This window comes from Dipodomys spectabilis, unplaced genomic scaffold, assembly GCF_019054845.1.
Source record: "Dipodomys spectabilis isolate Male_0828 unplaced genomic scaffold, ASM1905484v1 ptg000439l, whole genome shotgun sequence".
NCBI lineage: Eukaryota > Metazoa > Chordata > Mammalia > Rodentia > Heteromyidae > Dipodomys > Dipodomys spectabilis.
Window position 1 is genome coordinate 178,031 of NW_024871116.1, and position 26,109 is coordinate 204,139.

A 26,109-nucleotide genomic window follows, 5' to 3' on the forward strand; every position below is an offset into this window, starting at 1 on the left:
TGCAGGCATGTGGCCCTGTGCACAGCCCTTCTCAGCATGGCCCCTGTGTTGTGGCACCAGGGTTTGGGCTGGCAGCCGCAGGACAGACAGGCTTCTTCCTGATGATCTCCAGGTCCTCACAGTCCTGGTAATCAGGCTCCTCCCGAGAGGCCCACAGGTGCCCAGGGAGTTGCTCCAGCCTTGGCATAGGGAACCAATGCACAGAGGTGTCGTTAAAGGTATCTGCATACCGTGGGGTGTGTGGAAGCTGCAGCTCCTCCAGGGCCTCCAGGACCTGAGTATACAAGTCCAAGCAGAAAGAATGAGGGTCTTTTTCTGCTGTGAATTGGAAGCTCTAAGGGCCATGGGGTGGTACACGTGATACGGAGAGGGCACTGAGATTTCCTGGCTTCAGGAACACAGGGATGGCCTGTGGGAGTGGTCTCGCTTCCCGCCCCCACACCCTTTTCCCAACCTTCCTTCAGTGCCTACCTTTGCCACATACGGGTAACTCTTCTGCAGAACCCTTGTAAGCATCCTAGAAATAATAAACACCATCAGGAGGAGTGAGGGTGTGAAAGGTAGATGACCTGATCTAGCCAGGGTTTGGGGAGATGGGGGGGAGGGGAAGAGAGGGAGTGGAGAGAAGGAGGGAGAGAGGGAAGGAGGGGGAGAGGACAGTTGTAGGGTGGCTAAAGGGTAGAGAATGTGGTTCAACACTAAAGCCCTGTATGCTAAGAAATGCAACAGCTGTTGCAAACTTTAGCCTGTCCAAGAGCAGGGAGAAAGGACTTGTGAACAGATCTCGCAACCCAAGGTAGAACCCTTCACATTTCTGGGTGGGCAGCAGTTGGGCCCTTGGGGGATAGGGCCTGCACACCCAGCTCACCTTTCCCCGAGGCCTGTGAAGCTGTTCCCAATGACCACCATCTTGGAAAGGGCGTCTACCGACCAGTTGCTCCATAAAAGGTTGTTGTACAGCGCTGTCCCACAGTGTGGCATGTAGAAGATGGTAGGCTCTCCACGCACGCTCCGCTTGCCTTCCTGGGTGCAGCAGGAACAGCTGTGAGCCTCACCCCTGGCTCCTCACAGCAAGGGCAGAGCAGGGGCAGGGCTGAGATGGGGGATGTCAGGTGGGACAAAGTCAAAACTGGGCTGTGGAAGAGCCCTTATCAGTCACATATGCATGTGACAGCTGTGCAGTTACACAGGGCCAAAACAGTCAGTGCCTGTCCTGAGCACCACGCTCCCACTGACCCAAGAGCTTCTTGGGCAAGGATGGGGGGGGCACTGTGGTGGCAGTGGTGGTGGCCCCCTTGTAGCCACTTCCTGCCAAACCCTGGCACAGCCAGGTCACCTCCGGGAGCTCCCTGGGGGGCAGTGCCACCCTTCCTGAGTGGCCCACTCCTGGCAGGGCCTGCCCCACTCTCCGCTCATCCTGAGGTCGGCATGCGGTGCTGTCCCTCTGGCAGACTTCTGCTCTGACCCCCAAACTCTCCCACCTTGGCTCACACCGGCTCCCTCACTGTCAACGTGGCTTGCTGTGACGGGCCCCGTGCTCTGCAGTGACAATGTGTTCCCTGATGGCCTTACTGGCTTCATTTCATCACCCTAAGCTCTGTGCCCATGGGATAGGAATCTGATGGTATACTGGGTATGGAGGTGCCTGCCTGTAATCCCAGCACTTGGGAGGCTGAGGCAGGGGGGCTTGCAAGTGTGAGGCTAGCCTGGGTTAAACAACGTCTAAAACGAGCCAGGATGAACAGAATGGCAGACTTGTGAGGAGTGACAGCTCAGTGGAGTCACTCACGTCACAGGACCAGCTTAGGGACCTTGGTGTGAGGAGCCCAGGACGGAGGCCCGGCTCCCAGGTGTCTGCTGAGACAGCCATGCCTGGGCCTGTTTCACTCCGTAACACCTGCCCTAGGCCAGGCCCCATCCCAACCCCAAAGACCTGATTCAGGCTCCCAGGCTGTGCAACAGAGCGGGATTTCTGAAGTCTCCTCCCACGGACTGTGCACTCAATACACCCAGCTTCAAGCTGTACAAATGTGTCTTCCTGACAGGGACAGCACATGCTGTCACGTAGGTGGACTGGGCAGGTCTGCCAGGGCATGGGTGGGTAGGTGAGCAGGGGAGAGGAGCAGCCCCAGCTCCAGGCAGGCCTGTCCCACAGACCCAGGATCATCAGCCTGATCTGCTGCAGCTCCTCCACTCCCCGCTTTTTTAAAGCCACACACCTCATTCTCACTGAGAACTGCTACTCCGAGGGTGGTCAGAACCGAAGTTTCAAGCTGGCTGAACAGAGGGTCATAGACCCAGCAGTGATGTCTAGGGATCTGGAGGGGGAAAAAAAGAGTTAACTTCTGCCCGAGCATCCATGCTTGCACAGTTTGCATGTCCAGGGGAGGAGGGGAGAGGGGGAGGCCAGGTTTACCTGGCACCGTTCCAGCAGGAGGAGCAGAAACACCAGCTGTGTGCGGGCTGTGATGCAGGAGGCGAAGTTCCCCAGCCCATAGCAAACACACTGCACCAGGCAGGCACCTGAGGCCAGGCTCCCTCCTGGGTGGCAGCCAGCTGCCCTGTCTGAGTCGGCTGGTGGTGAGTGAAGACACAGGCTTTCAAGGGTTTCCGGAAGGTTCCCCACTGGTGCCTTTTGTTGCAGCTGCTTTGTAAGACACTGGATAATGGGTTCTGAAAAAGCAGGTTCCCAGAGACATTCAGAGGGTGCATTCTAACCCCAGGAGCCAATCACCCAGCAAAGAGGGCCACAGGCCCAGAGTGCAGCCCCAGCCTCAGTTTCCATTTAAAACCAATCTTAGATGTTAAGTCATTTAATAACACTCCTAGTACTTGTAGACTAGGCTCTGAAATGTCTTTGATAAGAATAGAGAACTCAATCACGCAAGAAATATGTGCTTCAAGAACAAACAACACTAAATCATCTCATACACACATAGGTTCTCTTGTTCCTCTTTTCATTGTACTGATTCTGAAATTTAGATGAACAAATCTGTATAAAAAACAAAAAATCCCATACATTCCAATGGTGAGGTTTGGATTTTCTCAAAGTAGCCAATCTGTCTTCTATCCCAATCTCCAAAATTTCTCTTCCTAGTATGACGGATATAGGCTTACAAAATTAAAGCAAAAAGAAAATGGCTCCTTACTGATCAGAGAATCCTTTTTGGAAGACAGTAAGATGATAGATGAAAAGTCACCAACGTTCACTTAATCCTTTCACCAGTGGCAATAAATTCGGATAGATCACACTAAGCTTGGCAAAAGCTTTGTGCAAAAGGTAGCTCACAGCAATTATTCATAACTAAAAGGGAAATGCCTTTTCAACAGAAAGGAGGACTAAAGTGTGTTCTCTGCATGCTAAATACTCTACAAACACAAGAAAAGTCCACTCAGGGAAAAGTGGCCAGAGGAAAGTTTTAGCAGAAACAATGACAGCATTTCTTGCCTCTGTAGCAGGCAAACACTGTTGTAAGCATGTAACCTCATTTCATTCACAAAATTACACTAGGGTGTATGCATGCCATGACCCCCACTCCACAGGTGGGCTATTGGGTCAGCTTTAGTTCAGGGCCAGGAATCAGCCTCAGAACCAAAGCACATGCAGTGAAGCATGGTGTTCTTAGATGAAGACAGTACTCCTTTCTCCACCTATATATCCAGGCCCTCCTCCCTCCCATGCCCTCAGCCAGGCAGCACCCACCTACTGCTGAACTCCAGAAATCAGAGACAAGCAGCTCATTCCTGTGGAGAAAAACATAGCAAGATCATCTCCCACTCGTTTCACAGCTGCCCTGCCCACCACCAGTTGAGAGCCTGAGAATGGCATGATGTACCACCTGACACAGGGCTCGCCCTTCCTGCATGACGGGAGGAAGTACATGAGCATGGCTACTCTTGAGGAGTCAGAAAGGGCCTTCTGCAGGAGGCCCTGGGTTCCCACGGATGGGTCTGGTTTAACAGGGCCTCACTAGTGCACAAAACCCGCAGAGTCAAGGGTGGTTTAGGATCCGGACTTTCTAGCCTCAGTTTCCTCACCAGAATGAGGGAAGCACTGTACCTACCATGCAGTGACAGGGCACGTTAAGTGGATTAATATGGCACACATAGCAGGTACTAAAAATGACTTTTGGTTGTTAGAAATAATTCGAAGAGGGGCTGGAGGCATGGCTCAGGTGGTAGAGTGTCAAGAGTCTGAATCCTGGCCTGAGACAAAATACAACAATTCTAGAGAAAAGCAAAACGAGAAACAAAATGAAGGGTTTGGGCTTTCTTTATTCAAGTCGACTGATTTCCACAAGTCCAGAGCAAAACAAACTCAGCAGCGAATTGAGTCGAACAGGATTTGAACTCGGGCAGTGTCCAGGAGGCTCAGAGGCTGCCCACATTCTTAAGGGGGTAAAGGAGTCCAATATCCATGGGAGGGCTCTGGAAACTCACGTCTGCATAGCAAAGTGCTGGGCATCCTTTGTCCAGTGCAGTGGTGACTACAGCCCATGGGAGCTCTGGGTGGGAAATACTAATGTCAAGGGAATGTGGAGAGTTGCCTTTTCTGGGTGAGCCAGGAATTCCTTTCTACAGGTGACCCTTGGGTCATCACCGCCTCATGATTCTACTTCCAGAGATGAGGAGCCCATAAAGAAGCTAATTCCTTCCCCTTGGGGAGGTCCTGCAGACATCTGATCTGATGTCAACTAGTGTCCTGGGGCTTGAACTAAGGGCCTGGATGCTGTCCCTGAGCTGCTTTTGCTCAAGGCTAGCATCAACCACTCAGGCCACAGCTCCACTTCTGGCTTATTTGGTAATTCAGTGGTGATAAGACTCTGACTGGCTTTCTAGTCCTGGCTTCCAACAGTGATTCTCAGATCTCCACCTCTTAAGTAGCTAGGATTACAGGCGTGAACTACAGGTGCCCAGCTAAAGCTGTTCATGTAATGAGCTTGACTCGAACTGCAGGGAAATAAAGGTAAGAATTCAACATAACGACAGTCTAGGTAACACTGACGGGGTGCTTCCTTTGTGGAGAATGGATGAAAAGTCCAGAATGGGAAGCCGGGCCTGCGTCTGACATCCGGTTCCACACTTTACCGTAGTCGGATCCCTTTGGCTTGCGTGAGCCAGGCCCCGGGCGGCGGTCAGTAGCCACGTGCTCACACGGCCCTTCGGGGTGGACGATCCCGATGAACCGACTTCGGGGCTCGGCAGCGAGCGCGCTGGCGCCAGGGCTCGGTTTCCGTCGGCGGACCGTGCGATGCTCGTGTTCCCCTCCCCAGCTCCCCCTGCCACAGCGGGGAGCGGCAGCCCGGGCCCGCGAGGCGCTCGCCACCTCCGTGGAGCCGCACAGCCGGCCTGCGGCCCGGCCCCGCCGCCCGCGGGGGCCCGAGGCTCGGCGCCGCCCCTCTCCCCGCCCGCACTCACTCGGCCTCCCCGAGGCGCCGAAGCACGGCTCCGCAGTCCGCCTCCGCGCCTCCTCCGGCTTCCGCGGCCCTCCGCCGCCGCGCCGCCGAGCGAGGCCGCCCCCGCGGAGCCACCGCCCGCCAGGCGTCCGGCTCGGCCGCCGCCGCCATCGGCCTCTGACGTCCCCAGGCCGCGCCGTCGCGGGGGGCGGGGAAACGGCGCGGCCTGGCGTCATCGCCCTGCGCCGGCTCTCCGAGGCCCCCCCCCCAGGGGGGCGGGACTGCGCGTGACCTCCGACCTCCGGCTTCGGCCCCGCGCTCGCGGACCGCGCGGGCGTCGCGGCGCCGCCCGAGCTCCAGGTCCGGAGGCCCGTCGTCGCTGCCAGGCTGTTCCGGGGGGTGTCGGGGGGGGGCTCGGGGACGCCGCGGGCGGGACCCGCCTGCCCCGGGCCTGGACGCGGAGGCCCGGGGGCCGCGCCCGCCCCTTCCCGCCGCCGCCGCCGCCCAGCCCCCGGCCCGCGCGCTCCCCTTTGCCTGGGCCGCCCCCCGGGTGGGTGGCTGTCGCGTCCTGGCCTGCCCGAGCCTCTCCTAGCCCCGCCCGGATCCCCTCCCGGCCCTCGAGTTAAAGGTGGGGCCGGCAGGCGGGACGGGGCCGCGGGCCTTGGGCATCCGGGGCCTGAGACGCCTCCTTCCCCACGGGTGCCCGGACGCGTTGCTCAGCGTGCAGCGAGCGTGGCCGGGGAGCGGGGCATCGCCCGGGAGCCAGAGCTGAGGACAGACCGAGGGGTTGGGGAGCCTCAGAGTGCACCCAGGCCCTCCCTGCCCCGCAGCAGAACCGTCTGCCCCTTGAGGACGCTCCTGTGGAGTGGATGGCAGTAGGAATACAGATCGGGTTGTCACCCGAGGGAGGATTAAACCTTGTTTTCCTGCAGATTTATCCAGACCAATGAGTGGCGGTCCCAGGGAGGCTTTTCGGCGAGCGGGTGGATGGCCTTACCGCCCGGAACTGCAACTCTTGTCTCTGCAGTTCCCTTCCAGGGCTGTCAAGGTAGCTATCTTTATTGACTGGGAAAATTCCACGTAGGAGGATTAGTCCCCTTCTGACACGAAATTCCATGCTAACGCTGAGTTGTCCCTCTTGTGGTTTTTGAAAGCTTTCTTTAGGGCTGGGTGCCCCTGGCTCTTGGCTCAGGTGTGAGGATCGAAATTCTGGGAGCCAGCCTGGGGCTGTAAAGTCTATGAGACTCTTACTTCCAATTAACCACGAAAAAGCCAGAAGTAGAGCTGGAGCTCAAATGGAGCACCAGCCCATGAGCAAAAAAGTTGAGGGACAGTGCGTAGGCCCTGAGTTCAAGCCTCAATCCCAGAATAAAACAAAAAATAATAAGAGCTCTAGACCTTATACTTGCTCTGCTGGCACTAGAGCTGCACTTCTAGCCTGGATTTTTGTTGTTGATTAATTGGAGATTGAGTCTTACAGACTGGCTGGCTTTAAATTGTGATTTCCCCCAGACCTCAGCCTCTTGAGCTAAGTCTACTAGCATGATCCATCAGCACCCAAGTTTCTGCTTTTTGAAAATTTGCTCAGCTCTGAAGTTCTGGGTGTCCAGATTATTTTTTTTTTTTCCTGTTGTGGGGCCTGAACTCTGGGCCTGGGTGCTGTCCCTCAGCTCTTCAGCTCAAGGCTAGTGCTCTACCACTTGAGCCACAGCGCCACTTCCAGCTTTTTCTGCTTATGTGATGCTGAGGAATTGAACCGAGGGCCTTATGCCTTCAAGGCAAGCACTCTACCATGAAGCCACCTTCCCAGCCCCCTCCAGATTATTTTTGAGCCGTCAAGCGACAATTACTTTGGGTCCCATTGTTGCTACTTTACTGGCCACTTTACTGGAACCTGACCTTTTTACCCAGTTCTTTTCCACATAATAATTTCATTTTCTGGTCACGTACTTACTATAACTGTTGAAGGAACAAAGGAACATAGTTTGAAGTTTCTGCTGCCCTTTTAAAAATTTTAGAACAATTTACACCATTATAGAAAGCTCCTCTGAGACATAGCCTTTACTTAATCCTGCTGGGATCACATGGTATTTTGTGGGTTTCTGAAATAGTCTGTTCTTTGTGTTTACTTCAGAGCCAAGGCACTTATATTTGAACTGGAAATGTCAGAACCTTTGAAAGAACCTTGGAGATGTCTTTGAACTAGACAAGTTCAGAATCCTATCAGAAAGCCGCTTCTGCCTAGTCTGCCTTTCTCCTGTGGGGTTCTCCGGGAGAGGAGCTTGGGATCAGCATGTGGGCAGCCATGCTGAAACTCCTAAATCTCAACTGGTGCATTTGACTTCTCCAGTGGGTCTAGTCCATTCCCTCCCTGAGTTCTAATATGCTCGCACAGAAGGGAAATAGCACTTTCATGCTGAATGGAAAGCCTGCAAGTGGCAGTGGTTAACAGAAAACAACAAAGCTGCCACGCCCACATCCTCTGGTTTGGGGATCCGGCTGGGTGGAAGAGAAAGCAGAAGAGGTGAAGAGGATGAAGCTGGCCTGAGGGTAGATGGCCACCTCCACCTCTGCAGGGACAAAGTCGGCCTCTTGGTGAGTAGCAGGGCCCCTGGTGGGTAGCTCTCCCTGGCTGCTGGATGGGTCATTCGCGTGGGGCTGCACGCCAGTAATCTCTGCACTAAGGTAAAGGCAGGAAGATCTTAAGTGTGAGGCTAGTTTGTCTCAAAACAGAACTGGGAAATAACAGTAATCCTCAGGCAAGTTGTCATGATTTTATTAAAGGATCTTGGTTTAAAGCTAGCCTGGACAGGGAAGTCTGTGAGACTCTTAACTTCTAATTAACTACCAAAAAGTCAGAAATGGAACTGTGGCTCAAATGACAGAGTGCCAGCCTTGAGCACCAAAGTTCAGGGAGAGCTCATAGGCCCTCAGTTCAAGCCCCAGGACTGGTACAGCGTAAGAAAGATCAAGAGGAGGTGGGAGGGGAGGAAGGAAGGAGAGAGAAAGAAAGCCGGTCAGCCATTTTCCTTGGAGCAGTCCCACGGAGTATGGGCACTACGCCACTCCAGAGCCGGTGCAGCAACCTTGCAAGCCTGGGCTTGGTCCCCTTTGCCCAGACTTCTTTCAGGGGATGATTACACTGCAGGAAGAAGTTAGGCCAGTCTAGCAATGCCTGCCTGAGCTGCCTGAGACTCTGCTCCCTGCTCATCCTCACATGGGCCAATCCTTTCTCCTGGTTAACTTCTACATCACCAGAGAAGGTGCCATAGACTAGACTCAGCAGGGCTTAGTGACTGACTTTATAGATGCAAGTCAGCCGGTCTTCTTTTGCCTGCCTAGAAGGGCGCAGGGGCTTCCCCTAGGAACTAGGAAGGGGGAAGAGGGAAGGGAGGGGAGCCCTTTACATGTGCCTGGCCGTACAATGAGTTGCACCTCTGGCCTTAGACTTTGAGGAAGTGGATCCTGCTGGAGGTGGTGCTTGTCACTAGGAAGCTGAGGTGGGAGGGGTGGGCAGGGCACAAATCCACTTGAACATGATGCCAGTGACAGAGTGGTCCCAGTGCTGTCTCCCTACCCCTACTGTATGCTGCTGCCTGAGCCTTATGCTTTTGGAGAGTGAAATGGAATATATTTAACGAGAAACTGAGTATTAGTGATTATCATTGTACCGGAGTGTGGCCTGTAAGAAGTCTAGGAAGGTAGATGTAGTGGTGCATGCCTGTAATCAGTCCCAGCACCTGGGAGGTGGAGGTAGCAGGATGGAGAATTTGAGGCAGCCTGGAAATACAGTGAGCCCCGGTCTCAAACAATAAGGTGAAAAGGTCTTGAGAAACAAAGGAGGGAAGTCAGGAGGAAGATTCCTCTAGGAAACACAGTGCTGGCCAAGGGAAGCGAGGGCTCGCTGAGAAGCCTGTCTGAGTGATGCTTAGAGCCTAGAAAGGTCTTGATGTTCAGAGAAGAGTTTGGTGTTTCCCTGTAAACTCTGAAAAACCCATCTCCCCCCCTCCCCACTATTGACTCAGTACCCTTCATTGACATCGCATGTGTGGCTGGAGGTGGGGCTCCAGGGGCAGGGCCTTTTGGGGGCTCATGTTTGAACCCCAGTGTGCCTGGACAGACAGCAGAGCCCATTGCCCTCCATGAAGGGCCACATGAGAGCAGGGGTTCCTGCTGGATGGCAGGTGCGGCACCCCCAGTGCCAGCAGCTGCGAGGAGCACAGCTGACGGGTGGCCGCCCTCCTTATCAGAGCTGAGGGACGCACACCAGGCCACGCAGCTGCGAGGCGAAGTTGACGTTCCGACATTTCTCCTGCAGCCGGAAGAGGCGGGCTTTCCATCTGCCTCTCCTGCACTACGGAGCCGGGTTGTCTAGTGGTGGCTCCCGGTTTCTCTCCCAGCCCTCCAGGAGGCTCGCACCCGGAGCCCTGCGGGGTGAGGCTGCTGTCCTTGGCTCAGGGATCATGGCTCCATTCTGCTCTCTTGCCAGGTGGAATTATTTTCTTCTTTATGATGGCTCCAAGGTAAAGGAGGAAGGCGACCCAACCAGAGCTGGTATTTGCTATTTTTATCCATCTCAGGTAAGCTGCAGCAGGCTAAGATTTACACTGGGCAGCTGGACTTAGCTGTACCAGGTGCTCTACCCTGCTTTGCTGTGCTGAGGCCAGAGCTTGCTTCTTGGCTTCCTCTTAAGTCCTGCCCCCTCCCCCTTGTCCAGCTCTTCTGCCACATGAAGCTTTTTTTTTTTTTTGGGTCCGGTCGTGAGGCCTGAACTCTGGGCCTGGGCACTTGCACTCTACCACTTGAGCCACAGCGCCTCTTCCAGCTTTTATTCTTTTTTGCTTATGTGGTGCTGAGGAATCAAACCCAGGGCCTCAGGCATGCAAGGCAAGTTCTCTACCACTGAGCCACCTTCCCAGCCCCTGCCATATGAAGTTTTGATCAGCTTGTTTTAAAAAGGGTTCTTTGAAACATACACTAAGGTACTGAGGAGAATAAGCCATACCTAGCTTCAGCACTTACAGCACGTCACCAACTTGACAGGAAACACCCCCTCCACACACACACACCCCTGTGCTGTCTTCTGGAGTAATTTGAAACAGACTCAGAACTTTGGGGTATCTTATCAATGTGTATCCAGTAATGGAAAAGGACTGTAAAGACCGCCACACATGAACTGTGTGTTAATTTTGCCCTGTTATCTTAAGATGAATTGGGTCTCTTGGCCCGCTCCCATCTCTGGGTCCCTCCCTCCTTCTTTCCCCTACTTGTTCTTTGTCTTTTCTAATCTGAGTCCAAACAATATTCTCTACATTTTCTACTTGGTTGTTTTATACTTACATCCCTTTATAACAGTCCTCACCATCCCCTCCCCTTCCCTCTCCCCCCCCTCCAGTTCCATGGAGTTGTGGCATCATTTCCTATCTTCTGATCCCGTGCAGTTAGCTGTGGGCCAGCGCTGTGGCCGGGCTACAGTTGCAGTCTTTCAGGAAGGTGACCCATGGCCTCGCTGTGGCGTCACGTTACGTCACAGCTGGCTGTTCAGTGGCTCCAAGAAGGCTGGGATGTGTTAGGAATCTAGGTGCCCTCCTTCTCTGCCCCCCCCCCCCCCCCCCCCCCCCCCCCCCCGTGTGATGGCTGGGATTAGCCCAGATGCCTGGTCCCTCTGTGCATGGCTCCTGTGGTGCCCAGGCATGTGCCCCTCGCCGTCGCAGCACGGAGCCATGTACAGTCATGTCCGGTGCTCATGGTGGAGGTCCCGCCAGGCTTGGCAAGCCCACAGAAGGCCTGAGGTGGGAGGTTGAGGCGTGGGCTCCACTATGTATTCTTACTGGGATTTTTTTTATTCCTGCCTCCTGGGCCTTATAAACACAGCAACAGGCTAGATTTGGCCTGTGGCTTCTGTTTGTTCAGGACCTGTGTCTGGAAACCATCCCTCTCCCTGCAGACACTGCTGGAACAGCAGGAGCTGCTGTGTGGCCAGATTGCGGGCGTGGTGCGCTGCGTCTCCCACATCTCCGGCTCCGCCCCCGCCCTCATCCACCTGCGCAAGCTCAAGTTTGCCATCAGGGTTCACGGAGATTACCTGTGGGTGAGTGAGCGGGTAGGACAGGTGCCAGGTGTTGGGGTGGTCTGTGGGCCCACATTTGGACTGTTGCCCACAGGGCTGTGACACTGTACAGGTGCGGTGTCATGGGATGCCCCGCTCCGCCTGTGGACATCTCTTTTCTTTATTCGGTGGTAGGGCCTCAAGCATGTAAGCAAGCTACACTCAGCAGCTTGCTTTTCTTTGGTGAGCAGACATTTTTGACATTAGTGCTGTGTAACCCGTGTTTTGTGTTCAGTGCTCTCTGTGTCCTAAGGAACCATGCCTACCACTTGGCTCTTCTTTTTGTTGTTGTTTCAGTAAAAGTTGTGTAGTTTTTTTTTAAAAACATATCTTTATTATCTTTAAGTAGTTGTATGAAGAAGTTGCCATTGCAACAAAGCAGTTTATGGACACAATGCATCTTAATCAGTGTCACTGCTTTTATCATTTGTATAGTTTTTGTTTTCAGTCTGAGTCATAGGGTCAAGTGTCAATGGCTCACACCTGTAATCCTAGCTATTCAGGAGGCTGAGATCTGAGAATCAAGGTCCAAAGTTAGTCTGGGAAGGAAAATCCATGAGAGACTATCTCCAATGAACTACTAAACAGATGGAAATGATGCTGTGGCTCAAAGTGGTAGAGCACTAGCCTTGAGCACAAAAGTTCAGGGACAGTGCCAAGACCTTGAGGTCAAGCCCCAGGACCACTTGCACCATAAATTAATTAAAAAAATAGGTAAATGGCCAGGCACTGGTGGCTCACACCTGTAATCCTAGCTACTTAGGAGGCTGAGATCTGAGGATCACGATTCAAAGCCAGCCTGGGCAGGAAAGTCCGTGAGACTCTGATCTCCAATAAACCACTAGAAAACGGGAAGTGGCTCTGTGGCTCAAGAGGTAGAATGCTCGCCTTGAGCTGAAGAGCTGAGGGACAGCGCCCAGGCCCAGAGTTTAAGCCCCGCAACCTACCCGCCCCCCCCCCCCCCAAAAATAGGTAAATAAATCTAGGTCCTAGATCAAATTTGGATTAATATTTATGAGTGTGCACTGGTTTTGCCAGTACTGATATGGATAACCGTCCCCTGGCCTTGTTAATGCGGTTTATTATTTTTTAACAATATTTTCTTTTTAAAACTTTATTTATTTATTTATTTTGGGTCCGGTCTGGGGCCTGAACTCTGGGCCTGGGCGCTGTCCCTCAGCTCTTCAGCTCAAGGCTAGCGCTCTACCACTTGAGCCACAGCGCCACTTCCGGCTTTTTTCTTTTTGATTATGTGGTGCTGAGGAATCGAACCCAGGGCCTCAGGCATACAAGGCAAGCGCTCTACCACTGAGCCACCTTCCCAGCCCAACTTCATTTGTTTTTTTATGTGGTGCAAGGGAATCAAACACAGGGTCTCATGCATGCTAGGTGAGCACTCTACCACTAAGCCGCATCCCCAGCCTGTGGATGCTGTTTGTCACTGGCCAGATGGGTTTAGGGCCTGAGCTCCTCCCTGGTCTGGAAGGCTCTGTGTGAGCTCTGCAGTGCCTTCATTCTTGTGGCCTTACCATTTTCTTGAATCCAGTAGTAGAAGTCCTCTGGTCTTGGTTGTTTCCAGGAAAGCTCTCCCTCCTTTGCCTCCTTTGCCTTTGCTCTGTGCACTCAGCGGTGGGTTTCTGCCAGGGGTGGGGCACGTCTGCCTGTGTGCCGCCGCGTGTGGCCTTGGAAATCATTTGTACATAACGGGACAAGGACAGACCGTTTGCTTCTCTGCCCACAGCCATCTGCCTGTACTGATAATTTTGTATGGTCGGTGATGATGTTATAAATATCCAAATGGCAGAAAAAAAGCTCCCCACCCCTGCAAGCTGGTGGGTTGGTGATTGGATCTGTCTTCGGCCACAGGCCGGCTGGGGGAAGGGGATGCTTCCTGTGTGGCTGGTGTCAGTGAGCACAGTCCTGTCCTCTGGTCAGGCAGCAGGGCTGTGTGCTTTTGTTATGTCTGCTGGTTCCCTTAGGGCAGATTCTGAGGGTTTGCCAGAGCTCACTCTCTACCTCTGCAAGTATTTGCCATTTGTAATGAGGGCCCTAGGCTCTACCCTGGGAGGTTAGATCTGGTGGTTTACTCAGCAGCTGCCCGCAGTGCCTTCTCTGGCTGTGCACAGTTTGATGAAACCTCACTTACACATGCATTATCCAGCCCACACGGTACACAGAGGCCAGTGTTGGCCGTGGTCTGTGGACCAGGCATCATGGAGGAGTCCTGCAGGAGAGGGTGACCTGGGGAATGAGCAGGTTGGCCCGGGTAGAGGGATAGACAGAACCTGTTCTCTGGGGACAGCAGTGCGACTGCAGGAGGCCCGGGCTCAGATGGGTTTTGGTGGGCTCCTGGCATCTGCAGAGGCTGGGGTGCTGGGCCTGCTCTCAGCAAGAGAAGCACCTGTCCTCCCGTGTCCCCTCATCAGGCTCTGGGCTGTGCCGTGGAGCTTCCCGACAGCAGCTGCAGGCGTTTTTTGGACCAGCTCATTGGCTTCTTTCATTTCTACACTGGCCCCGTGGCCCTGGCTTACAAGGTATGTGTGCTGTGGTGCAGGGTCCTGTGGGCCTGTTTAGCAAGCCGGCATGGCCGGGAGGCAGCGGCCTTTCCCCAGCAAAGGTGGGACACCGGTGGGAGCCGGGCGTGACCCGCGTGGGGATAAGGACAGGCTTCCTGCAGGGCTGTCTTCCCAAGTGAGGAATGCCTTCGGGAGCCCCTTTGCCAAAGTCTGTGCCCCCAGATGCCAGGTGCCACCCTGGGCTGTTGGTGTTGCAGACGCGATCGAGGGAGGAGCTGGCCGCGCAGTGGGACGCCTTCATTGAGCGAGTCCTGAGCAACACCACGGAGCTGCATAAGATATTTGACTCTCTCTGGAACCTCGACCAGACCAAGGTGACCCCTGCCTCTGCGCCCGTGCTGTGCCGGGGCGGAGCTGCGTACGAGCGTGGCATCCCCGCAGCTTGGGGATTGAGGACGAGGCAAGCATGGCCTCCAGAGCTGCTTTGCTGGGCAGCAGGAGGCTGCGTCTCAAGCGCCACCAAGCCACCATTTAGGAAAGGGGCCACTAGGCCGCCTCTGCAGGTTGAGCTACGCCACTCCTGTCCTCTGCCCTCCTGGGGCGCCATCTGTCTAGCTGGCTCTCAGGTTGGCAGTCTCTAAGAGGGCCCGGAAGGGCTTGTCTGAGGCGTTGTGCTCACACTGGCCCTCAGTGACGCTGCCCGTGCGGCTGCCATGTGTGCCATGGGCACACACTCCTCGTCTCACTCGTAAGCAGTGTGTGACTGGTGTGCAGGGCACAACTCTGCTAGGCCAGCCAAGGACTCTCCACTCCTGTCCTGTTGGGAGAGTCTGGTGACAGTGACTATAGCGGAGGCCGTTGAGGGGGGCTGGTGGGGCTGCACTCTGTCGAGGCCAGGAGAAGGGAGTAAATGGAACTTCGCACCAGGCAGGCGCTCTGGGGCTCTGTTCCTCCTACACTGAGCGCTGGTGGCCCAGCAGAGCTCCCGATGGGGTGCAGGTGCTTGTGTTCAGCTTTAGAGTCTTGTGACTCCTCATGAGACCCAGTGGAAGGCTGGAGCAGGCTGGCGTTTCTGGGCTGTGGGACCTGTGTACATGCTGGTTCCACCTGCTGTGCCCCTGGGGACTGGGCTGCAGAGGGCAGTGGTTCCCCCACCCCCAGGGCCTTGGTGTGGGCGTTCTCTCCCCCTCTGCTGCCCTCTCCTGTCAGCGCTGACAGCCGGTGCTCTAGGCCATCTGCTTTGTCCCCAGAGAGTAGCCGGATGCCACATTCACAGGCCTTTGTGCCAAGAATCTGGCACTTGGCTATGTCCTGATGGTCGTGCTGTGGGACGCCTTCTCCTCACTCCAGGTTTGGGGTGGGGAGCTGCCTGTGGGCAGGACCACCACCCCTTTTCTGAGCGTGCCCATGGGGCTCTGCACTCTCCCTGCACAGGTAGAGCCCCTGCTGTTACTGAAGGCCACACTCATTCTGCAGACCTGCCAGCGCGCACCTCACATCCTGGCCGGCTGTGTCCTCTACCGGGGGCTGTGAGTCATGCCGCAGGGGCTGGGAGGGGCAGGACTTGGGGGCTGCAGCTCAGCCTCTGGCTGCTTGCTTGTAGATGCCGGGATGGTGGGGCCGGGCTGGGGTTCAGTGTCTGGCTACTGTGTGCAGTACTGGCTACTGGCTACTGTGCGTGCAGGCTGTTTGGCCACAGTCATGGCTTAGGGCACAGAAGGTACCAGAAGTTGTCATATTGGAGTGGGCTGGGGTAGAAGAGGGACCTTGTAGTTCTCAGAGCGTCCATGTACAAATGCCAGCGGCAGCACATGAGCAGAGGGCTAGCAAGCCTGCATGGGGCACCTTCCGTCGGCCTCCCACTGCCCTGTGAAAGTGAGCTGCTGCAGCTCTTTGGCATCACGAGGATAGGCCCTGAAGATGCTGGGGTTTCCGCCGTGTGTGTGTGTGTGTGTGTGTGTGTGTGTGTGTGTGTGTGTGTGTGTGTGTGTGTGTGCACTCAGCGTTGTCCCTGGAAAGATATTCATAGGCAGTCCCCTGTTGGTCCAGCCTGGCTAAGGGGTTTGGGCCTGGGAACTGTCCACAGGGACTGTCAAGGGCCTCCTATGAGCCTGTGCCAGCTGGAACTGGAAGCAGCCAGGGCCTCTTGATAGCAGAAATAGCCACCCCCCCCTCCTTTTAAGCTTGGAGGTCCCCTGTTCATGGAGTTGTCCTTGTTTCTGATCCCTAGGACCGTGAGCACCCAGCTTCCACCCTCCCTCACCGCCAAGGTCCTGCTTCGCCAGTCCACACCTGGGAACCAGGTACCCGCGCGCCAGTCACAGAGCACGTGCTGGGCATGGTGGGAACATGTCTCCCAAACCTTGTCGGCACCCTCATCTGCCCGCGGGGTCTTACTGCACTCCCAGGCAAGATGGAAGCGTATTTCCTTGGGCTGGGTAACTGCTGCTTCGGGCCGGGTGCATTTCCACCCTGGGACGCCGTGGTTTCTTTGGTGGCTCTAAGGGTTGACGTCAGGGCCTCACGTTCGCTAGGCAGGTGCACCGTTGCCCAGCCACTCCCCCAGGCCTTTTGCTTTACCTTACGTTTCAGATGGGGTGGCACATTCTTCTCCAGATCCTTGAATGCATGCTTCTCATGCAGCTGAGATTACAGTAAATGCCACGGTACCCAGCTTGTTTATTGTTTTTGTTTGCTTTGTTGTGTTTTTTTTTTGTCAGTCCTGGGGCTTGAACTCGGGGCCTGGGTGCTGTGCCTGAGCTCTTTTGTTCAAGGCTAGCGCTCTACCACTTGGAGCCACAATGCCACTTCCCAGCTTGTGTTTTGAGATAAGGTCATGCTAACTTTTCGCCTAGGCTGACCTTGTGCTTCAATTCTCTCTGCCTGAGTTGTTGCAAGTACAGGTGTGAGCCACATGCTGGCCTGAGAGGTCATGTTTTTCTGGCACATGGGCAGGGCAGAGCTTGAAGACAGGGCTCCCTACCTGTTTCACCCACTGCTTTGCCTCTGCAGCGTTGTGAGGCTGTGTGGTTGCATGCCACACAGCTTTGTCCTGCAGGTGAAGTCTCTTCGCCCCCTGCTGGTGGGGTCTGGCAGGACGGCCTTTCGGGTCCCCTTTCCTCTCACTGGAAATCTCCACTAAGACAATACTGACTGCCGGAAAAGATGTAGCTTCAAACCTGCTAAGTCAGATAAACAGCTGTGCAGGGTAGGCTTGGCAAGCACTGGACTGTGCGCCAGCTGCCCACAGGGAACACTTCATGGACCTGCTAATAAGCATGTGTGGGGCCAAGGCCAGGGGCTGGGTAGACTGAGATTATATACCTACTTGGGAGACAGAGATGTGCAGGATTGTGGTTCAAGTCCAGCCTGGGCAGCAAGTATGCAAGGCCCCTTCGAAGGGCTGGGCAAGGTGGTACACACCCTTCTTTCCAGCTGTGGCAGAAAGTGTAAACTGTAGGCCACCTAGGGCAGAAGGCAATACCCCATCTCAGAAAAAACAACATAAAAACAGTGCAAAAGGACTGGGAACATGGCTCACATGTTTGACTTCAAACCACAGGACCACCAAAACCTCTGCAGATGGGCTGTCACTATAGCTCAGTGGCAAAAGAGTAGCCAGGGATATTCTGGGGAGTCTGTTGCACGTTGTTGCTTTGGGCAGAAGTGTTACCACTCACATGTTTCGAAAGTACAAAAAGGCAGACAGAAAAGAGAAAAGCATTCACATGAACAACATCATAGTTTGCAGTTGAATATTATTTTTTTTTAAATTTTAAGGAAGCCAGGCGCTGGTGGCTCACGCCTGTAATCCTAGCTACTCAGGAGGCTGAGATCTGAGGATCGCGGTTCAAAGCCAGCCCGGGCAGGAGAGACCGTGAGACTCCTATCTCCAATAAACCATCAGAAAACCGGAAGTGGCGCTGTAGCTCAAGTGGTAGAGCGCTCGCCTTGAGCTGAAGAGCTGAGGGACAACGCCCAGGCCCAGAGTTCAAGCCCCACGACCACAAAAAAAAAAAAAATTTTTTTAAGGAGTGGTGAATGCTGGTGGCTTACACCTATTATCCTAGCTACTCAGGAGGCTGAGGTCTCAGGATGCTGGTTCATATTCAGCCGTGGCAGGAAAGTCAGTGAGACGCTTGTCTTTAATTAAACACCAAAAAAGCTGTAAGTAGAGCTGTGGCGCAAGTTGTAGAGTGCTAGCCTTGAGCACAAAAGAAGCTCAGGGACAGCACCCAGGCCTAGAATTGAAGCTCTAGGACTAATACACAGACAAAACAAAACTTTGGCCTGGAGGAGTAGATGTCTAGTAGTAACGAAAGTGTGGCTTCTTGAAATGGTTGAGAAAAAAAGGCCTGGGAATGGGAGAGTGGTTTTCTGTGTTGTGGTTGGTTCTGGTAGGCCCCTTGGGAGCCTACAAATGGTGGTAAAGTTTCTTTTTTCCCTTGGCCATAAAGCAGAATGAGTGAGAAATGGGGTCCAGCCATGAGGGGCCTGGTCCTGTGGGAGTCAGGCGGTGCCCCAGCGGGGGATCCCGGGGCAGGTGTATGTGTGGCCACTGGAGCTTCCCAAAGGGAGAAGGCCGCACAGGTCTGCACCCAAGCTCAAGACAGGCCAGGTGGGTAGGCTCTGCCTCTCCCGCCGCTAGGAGCCAGCAGCTTGGGGAGCATTGCTCCCTGGGGTTGGGACAAGCTCCCTGGTTGTGGCTGAGTCCTGTGAGCAGAACCATGGTGTTTGGGTCAAGTTCAGATCATGGTGCCCAGTGCCAGCTGGTGCCTGTGTGTGTGTGTGTGCTTGTTTGCAGAACCCGCCTGCAGCCGGAGCCGCCCCGCAGGAGGCGGGTGAGTGCGTGATGCGGGTGGCCTTGGAGAGCGGCTCTGTCATGCTGCCTGGCGAGGGCCGAGCCAGCTGATGGCTGGCAGGGCTCGGGTGTGTCTCCCCTGCCTGGGAGGGCATCACCCGTTGGATTCCTAATTGCCAGACTTGATGCTGCCACACCCTCCCGCCTCCTGCGTTCACATCCCCCAACGTGGCGCTGTGCAGAGCAGTTCCAGGGGCCGGGCTGGGCTGGGAAGAACAGGGAGCAGCCACATGCTGCAGGGTGTGGCCGTGTCCACAGGTGGGGCCGAGTGGGCTGGTCCCTTTTTTCCTAGCTCAGGTCTGGCTTTTTTACTGAGTGCCATTCAAGGTTCTGGCGCTGAGTCTCCCCGTCCTCCCAGCGCTGGGCTGAGCATGGCCCTCTGTTCTCTGGGGCCCAGCGGCTAGCCCTGCCCATGTTGCTTTGCAATTCCAGGAGTAGCATTGCCCCCCGGCGTCCGGATCACCCCGGTTTTCCTGACCGAAAAGGAGGCTGCCAGCCTCCGTGAGTTTGCAGTGCAGCGGACAGCCAGGTAGGTGGGTGGGTGAGCAGGCCCGGGCTGTGCCAGCGCGCCCTCAGTCCTGGACCTCAGTCCCCCCTCGCTTCCTGTCCGCAAGGCAGCACCTGCAGCTTGTGGGGTCGTCAGGGCTGAGGGGGCTTCTCCCTAGGCCTCTGCTTCCTCGGGCGAGAGGCTGCCAGCAGGCCCTCTAGTTCCCTCTGCTACATGGCAGTAGTGCGCGTGTGCTGGGAGGGCTGCTGCCGTGGGAGGCAAAGCCCTGGGGCCTTCGCTCCAGTGAGGCAGCACTGTGCGCGCTCATCCCCGGCACTGTGCCTTCCCTTTCTCCCCGGAGGAGCGTCCTGCAGCGGCTGACCTCCCTTCCTTGTCTGTTTGCCAGCTCTCCTTCGCCAGCCAGACTCCAGGAGGGCTTAGAGCCACATCCTCCCCGAAGCACCTCTGCCTCTGGAGAAGTCGCCATCAGGCATGTGGCGTCCACCGCCACCTCCGGGCCCGCATCCCCCCATGGAGCGTGGCCAGATGGCGGGGAGGAGGAGGGCCGCTTGCCTGGCCCTGGGCTGCACAGCACTGCCTGGAAACGGGACCCTGGCCGTGGATCCCTACAGGGGGAGCGGGGCTTGTCTGCAGTGTGTGATGCAGAAGCTCCGGGTTGCGGTGCCCTTCCGTCTGAGGGCAGCCCAGGCAGAGGTCCGTGCAGCGAGAACTGCGTGCACACCTGCGGCGGCCCTGCACTCGAGCCTCCCGAGGACACTGCCGGCACCTGCCATCTGTGTCCCACACCACCTGAGCCACTCACCCAGAACGGAGCCCGGGAGCAGTCTCCAGGCCCTCCTGGTGCCCATGGCCAAGACCCTTCCCCCAGGGGAGGGCAGACAGAAAATGAACTTTCCGCAGCCCCTGGTCCCCCATGCAGCTCAGCCTCTGCAGACACAGGTGACCCTAGCCTGACCCCAGCAGGGTCCCACGTGAGCCTCGTGCCAATGGCCCTGTACACTCACAGCGTCAAGGGGCTGGCGCTGTCCCTGCTGGCCGAGGAGCCACTGCTCAGAGACGATGTGGCCATCGAGGAGGTGGTGAGTGTCCCCAACCCCTCTCCTGGCCTCTGTGCAGCCTCTCTTGCCTCCTAGACATGAGGACAGGCTGGCTCAACCTTGGACCTGTGGCACAGCCTGGCTAGAGCCTCGTGTTTCTGCAGGGCTGGTGCAAAGCAGCCAGGTGTTGGTCTCTGTTCTCCCGCCTCCTGCAGGTTATGAGGCGTGGGCCTGGAAGGAGGGAGATGCTGGGACAGAGTCTTGCTTCATTCTCCAGCTGAGTGGCCTGGCCTGCAGTACGCCTCTCTAGGCCTCTGCTTCCTGGTCAATAGGGTGGCTCTGGGATCCCATTCCAGATGCCGCACGGCCATTAGGCTGCCTCGGTTCCCTGCCAGGGCAGTGCTGGCTGCCGTCTCTGCTGGAATGTGCTCTGTGGCAGTGTGCCACAGCCCAGTGGCAGTCCCTCTCCCCTCTGTGGCCAGCATCGCAGGGCTGTGGCCTGGAGCCATCTAACATCCCCATGGGCTCCAGACGGCTCTGAAGCCTCTCCAGCCCTTCCCTGCACACTGACCTTCTCCAGGCCGGGCCGCGCTGAGGATGGAGTTGCTATGGTAACAGCCTTGCCTCACTGGCAGGAGCCGCGCAGGAACAGCGGGTTGCAGTTGCTGCAGGGCATAGGCTGTCCTGGGGCTGGCTTGTTTTTCTCCTTAATCCATGTTATTTGAAGCCGGTCTTATTGGCGTGGAGGGCTGTGGCTTCCATAGACCAGCGGGTCACCTTGGAGTGTGGGGGGCGGAGGGGAGGCTGCAGGGCCTGTCCGTGCCGGAAGCAGGGAAGCAGGGAGTGGCGCTGGTCTCTGTCCCCTTCCCACAGGCCCCAAGCACCCAGCTGCGTTGTTCTGGCTCTCGGTGAAATCACTGTCAGAAGGGATGGTTGTCCACCCGACTGATGACAGCGGGGTTCTGGGGTTCTGGTTACAGCCTCAGGCTTCAGTTTCCCTGGTCCTGTTAGGCATAGTGTGTGCTGAAGGCCAGCGTCTAGATGGCTTAAATCCAGCTGTGCGCCTGTCACCTGGCCCCTACCCTGGGACAGCTGTGGGAGGAGCTCTGCACCTGTCCCCAGTACAAAAGCTCGGCCTGGCTGTAGTGGAAGCTGGCAGGCGCAGACCCAACGTGCATGTCCCCCTGTGCCAGCCCGGCCCCCGGGACTCAGTGTGTGGCCCACATGCTGCTGTGACAGCATCTGTGAGCTCATGTGTGCAGTGGGCATGGGCGCCAGGGGCTCCCATGTGCAGTGGGCATGTGGGCCAGAGACTGGTGTGGCGTGTGGGCGTGTGGGGCTGGAGGCTCGTGTGAAGCAGGCGTGGGCCTGGAGTGCACATGGGTGCCGGCTGCCCTGTCTGAAGAGCAGGAGAAGGGACTGCTCGGTTCAGCAGCGCAAAACCTTGTGGTGCCATGGGAGAGGTATGCTCCTGCCTTTCCACCTTCATCCGCCTAGCACATCCTTGATCAGCTTCCTGGAAGTCCTGCTGCTTTCTAAGGCCGTCCCTGCTGCAGGCTTCTGGAGCGCACGCCCTGGGAGGGGCCCAGCACCCCAGGTCATGCGGAGCAGCAGCCAGGATGGTCAGGGTCCAGTGGGCTGAGGGAGTGGGAGGCTTGGCTGGGATCAGCGCAGTGGCTGTTGTAAGGTCTGCCGGAGCCCCAGGGGATCCCCTGACCTCTGACCCTGGCCAGCAGGTCGGCTGCTGCTGCCCTGGGACATGTGCTGACCGGGCAGTGGGGGAGAGGCCTCAGGAGGTGATGTGGAAGGCGGGTCTTTGGCCTGCTTTCTCCATCTGGCGGGCTGTGCACCGCCCAGGGCCCTTGCCAGGGAGGGTGGACCAGACGTCAGGATCAGGGTCCTTGTGTTGCTGTCCTTTCTAGGGATGTTCTGGGGTCCCATTCCTCACAGAGACCCAGAAAGTGGTATTTCTGCTCTGCCCCGTGGCCCACTGTGCTGGGGGGGCTGTGGCTGGGCCCAGGAGCACCCCACAAGCACCCACAGAAGCTCACAGACTCCTTCTCCCCAGCCACGTGGAGGTGGTCTGCGAATGCACTTGCTTTCAGTACTGTGTGCTCAAGGGCCATTCCTCTTCACGGCTAAGCAGTTTTGTCTGGAGTACGAGTTAAGACCCAAGATTCTGGAGGCCAGGCTCGGTGCCTGGGAGAACGGGCTCATTCTGGCCTACTCTGAGTCCATTCTCCCTCTGCAGCAGGCCGGACGGGGCGGGTGCCATTCACGGGCTTCCAGTGGTGCTTGTGCACGCACACGCGGGTTCACATGTGCACACCGCATGCTTGTGCACGCACACGTGAGCTCACACGTACACACAGCTGGTCGCACGGGAGGCTCCTGAGCCGAGGGGTGCGGGTGGGGGCAGCGTGAGGTGCAGCCAGGGCCGGCCTGCGCCCATGCAGGGCTCGGGCATTGAGAAAGAGTCTTGGCAGGACGTGGGGTAGGGGGGTGCCTTTCCATGGCAGTCCCCGCAGTGGGGAGCTGAGGCAGATGCTTGTTGAGCCGCAGGCCAGTCTGACCCTGACCCTAACAAAAAACGGTAAGCCAGGGAATGCTGCCGTTTCTGAGGTATTTACAGGGGGGGAATGTGCCTCCAGGGCCTGGTCACAAGCCCAGTGGCTTCCTCCGGCCGCCACCCCCACAGCAGCTGCAGCGCCATGCTCCCGCGCGCCGTCACCTGACATGACCTGCAGGGATGACCATTTCCACTGCCTGACTGGAAAGCCGGCCTTGGGTAGCACGTTGGCTAACCCAGGCGGTTGCCTGGGCATCTGTGTAGGAAGCTCCGGCAGGCTGGCCTCACCTGGAGCCCCCGGAGCAGCCACCTGCAGAGATGGCGCCATGTCCCCAGCAAGGCTCCCAGCAGAACTCAGGGAGTACCATGCCGCTCTAGAGAGGCGTGCTGGGGGTGCTCACGGACCAGAAAAGCAGCCCAGCCTGCCAGGCGGGTAAAAAGCGAGTGTCCATCCCTACTGATGGCCTGCACCACCTCTGTCACGTACGAATGACACAAGCGTGTTCTCAGCTTATCTGCACTTGTCTCTGGGAAGGTTCTGGAAGCACAGGCGTGTGGCCTCAGGTGCCTGGTGGGAGCTGGTTTTCCTGTCCGCGCCCACAGTGGGCGGCTAGCTTCTCTGCCTCACGTGCCGTCTCCGCTTCCTCCTTTTGCTTTTCTGCCACGCGATGTTGACGTAAACGTGTCGGGACCTGGGGTGTGAGCTAGCATCTGTCCACCTGGGTGGAACTGTAGGTTGAAGCTAGTGTTCTGTCCCCACGGGCGGAACAGCACAGAACTGTGCCCCGGCGCACTGCGGTGTTGTCTGGGTGCTCAGCTGTGAAGTAGGTCCCTGGCGAGCGGCAGGCAGCCTGCTGACCCGCTGCTGTGCCCTCTGCAGTACCATGGCAGCCTGGCGTCCCTGAACGGGCTGGAAGTCCACCTGCAGGAGACACTGCCCAGAGAGGACGCGGGCCCCGCCAGCCGCACGCACAGCTTCGTGCACTACGACCGCGTGCAGGGCGTGTTGATGGGTGAGGAGCGGGCACTGGCCAGTGCAGAGCGCCAGGAGTGCCTTCTAGAAGCCAGTGGAGGGAGCCCCAGGTTTTCTGGCCCCAGGCGGGGTCAGATGGACCGGCTGGTGCTGGTGGGCTGTCTCCTTAGTGGTCCGAGAGGCATTCACGCGTGCTCAGATGCCTGTGGGGTCTGCCCCAGAACTCTAAGATGCCCACAGAGCCCTATGGGCTCCTGGCCAGGGCGGCTCTGCCTGCTTTCCAGGCACCTGGGCTGGGCTTAGGAAGGGAGGGAAGGGCGGCTGGGCTCAGCTGCTCACCGGCTCTGTTTCCTCCTGGAAGCGAACCTGCTGCTGGGGCCCACCCCCGTGGACCGCCGCTTCCTGCAGGCCGTCAGCCTGATGCACTCTGACTTTGCCTGGCTGCCCACACTGTACGAGATGACTGCCAGGTGAGCCGCGCCCCCCCCCCCCCCCCCCCCGCTCTGTCACCCCAGGTCCCAGGGCGGAGCTGCGCCCTGGCAGGCCGGCAGTCCCCTTGCCACCAGCTCCGCCGAAGCCCGGCTGTGGCCGCCGCATGACACACGGGTCCACTGCACACCAGTGCCAGGTTGCTGGACGGCTCCGGGATTCTTCCTGCGGTTAGTCCTCTGGAAGCGGTGCCTGTGCCTGCCCCCACGGTGCTAGGTGCAGCCAGGCGGCGGCGGGGCTGTGTCGGCACCCAAGCCAGTGGCAGATCTGAGTCAGGCCCTCCAGACCTTGCCATGGCCCCAGGGGTCCCCGGCAGCTGGAGCAGGACCGGCCCTCCTGTCGTTAGGGAGCGAGCCCGCCCTGCTCCCCGAGGAGGCCGGGCTTCGCTGTGCCCTGCCGTCCCTCCCTCCTCCCTCCCTCAGCCTCCATGTCCACAGGAGACGTCGTCATTGTCCATCCCCGGTCCCCCCCCCCCCATCACCCTGTGCGGGGAGCAGACTCAGCTTTCCAGAGACTGATGTGGCACCTCTCGGAGTGGTGGGGGATGGGGCTGCTCCAGGGGGAGGGGGGACTGGCCACGACCCTCCCCACCCAGCCCCGACAGCTTCAGGTCAGGCCCGCCACACGCCACCTAGGCCCAGGGTGTTGAAGACAGTGTCTGTGGGCACCGCGTCCTGAAACCCCAACGCGGCGGCAGCGCCGGTGCCCTGCTGGGCACAGCACACAACAGGTGTCCCTCCCGGCCTTGTCACCCTGCCCGCAGGAGTGCCGCCACGGCCGTGTACGCCTGCTGCAGCCCTGCCCAGGAGACCTACTTCCAGCAGCTGGCGCCGCCGGCCCGCAGCTCGGGCTTCCCCAGCCCCCAGGACGGCGCCTTTGGCCTCGCTGGCCAGGCCAGGCAGAAGCTGCTGAAGCACGGAGTGAACCTGCTCTGACGGGGCCCTGACGCCCACCCTGGCCCCGGCCCGCCGGAAGGCCCGGCCCAGAGGGCGCCGCCGCTGTGCACTGCAGAGCTCCCTGCCTGGGTTCCGTGGGGTGTGGGGGTCGCACGTGGTGCCCGGGTCCTGCAGGGCCTGCTCGAACCTCTCTGCCTCCTGTCCCGCAGGCCGTGCGAGCTCCGTCAGCCCCAGCTGCCTCCCCAGCTTCGGGCTCCCCAGCGCCCGGGAGCGGGCGCGCAGGGCCTGAGGCAGGGCCTGAGGATGTGCTGGTTTGGGCGAGGGCGGGCTGGGCAAGCACCCCGTCCCACGGGGGACCCCAAGCCCTCCATGGTCGGCAGCTCGTGCTACATGCCTCGTGTTTCGGGGCCCATGGGGGAACTTCCCAGCCTCTGCGGTATCTAGCCAGGCATCTGGCACCCCAGGCACCCTACTAGCTGTGTTCCATTACGGCCTGGTGTCGTTTTCCTGAAACAAGTTGCGGAGGGCTAAGAATAAAGGAAGCAGCACCGGAGAGGGCTGAATCGTTCCTAGCATTCCTGGTGATGTGTGCATGTGCATGTGTGTGTGTGTGTGATCCAACAGGTCTCAGCTGCCTGAGGAGCTAGGGTTACAGGTGTGAGCCACAGCACCCAGCCAGTGGCCTTGTTCACAGCGTAGGGCATAAGCAAGGTCTAGGCCTCCTGGGGCCCCTGTGCACCCCCCCCCGACTCCCT

At 57.5% G+C, this 26,109-nt stretch overlaps 2 protein-coding genes across 2 annotated transcripts; one reads left to right on the plus strand and one right to left on the minus strand.

The window, feature by feature from the left end:
• Positions 1 to 16: 16 nt before the first annotated feature.
• On the minus strand, positions 17 to 5,567 carry Srrd (SRR1 domain containing). Its single transcript, XM_042668494.1, has 7 exons — positions 5,419 to 5,567; positions 3,704 to 3,744; positions 2,417 to 2,673; positions 2,220 to 2,318; positions 869 to 1,023; positions 472 to 517; positions 17 to 274 (listed from the first exon to the last, which is right to left on the minus strand). The coding sequence occupies exons 1-7, from the start codon at positions 5,565 to 5,567 to the stop codon at positions 32 to 34; spliced, it is 990 nt and encodes a 329-aa protein (XP_042524428.1). The 3' UTR covers positions 17 to 31.
• A 104-nt stretch (positions 5,568 to 5,671) lies between these two features.
• Hps4 (HPS4 biogenesis of lysosomal organelles complex 3 subunit 2) lies at positions 5,672 to 25,907 on the plus strand. Its single transcript, XM_042668499.1, has 15 exons — positions 5,672 to 5,756; positions 6,329 to 6,444; positions 7,531 to 7,991; positions 9,886 to 9,976; positions 11,344 to 11,487; positions 13,932 to 14,039; positions 14,279 to 14,395; positions 15,456 to 15,550; positions 16,252 to 16,324; positions 18,826 to 18,862; positions 19,315 to 19,411; positions 19,776 to 20,469; positions 23,877 to 24,009; positions 24,331 to 24,439; positions 25,222 to 25,907. The coding sequence occupies exons 3-15, from the start codon at positions 7,951 to 7,953 to the stop codon at positions 25,391 to 25,393; spliced, it is 1,911 nt and encodes a 636-aa protein (XP_042524433.1). The 5' UTR covers positions 5,672 to 5,756; positions 6,329 to 6,444; positions 7,531 to 7,950; the 3' UTR covers positions 25,394 to 25,907.
• Positions 25,908 to 26,109: the final 202 nt, after the last annotated feature.

Coding starts and splice junctions, on each gene's coding strand:
- Hps4 (XM_042668499.1), top strand. CDS start 7,951: ATGGCCACCTCCACCTCTGCAGGGACAAAGTCGGCCTCTTG. Junction 15,551..16,251: donor TGTGTCCTCTACCGGGGGCT/GTGAGTCATGCC, acceptor TCTGATCCCTAG/GACCGTGAGCACCCAGCTTC. Junction 20,470..23,876: donor ATGTGGCCATCGAGGAGGTG/GTGAGTGTCCCC, acceptor TGCCCTCTGCAG/TACCATGGCAGCCTGGCGTC.
- Srrd (XM_042668494.1), bottom strand. CDS start 5,567: ATGGCGGCGGCGGCCGAGCCGGACGCCTGGCGGGCGGTGGCTCCGCGG. Junction 2,319..2,416: donor TCCTGCTGGAACGGTGCCAG/GTAAACCTGGCC, acceptor TTCCCCCTCCAG/ATCCCTAGACATCACTGCTG. Junction 275..471: donor GTTACCCGTATGTGGCAAAG/GTAGGCACTGAA, acceptor TTGTATACTCAG/GTCCTGGAGGCCCTGGAGGA.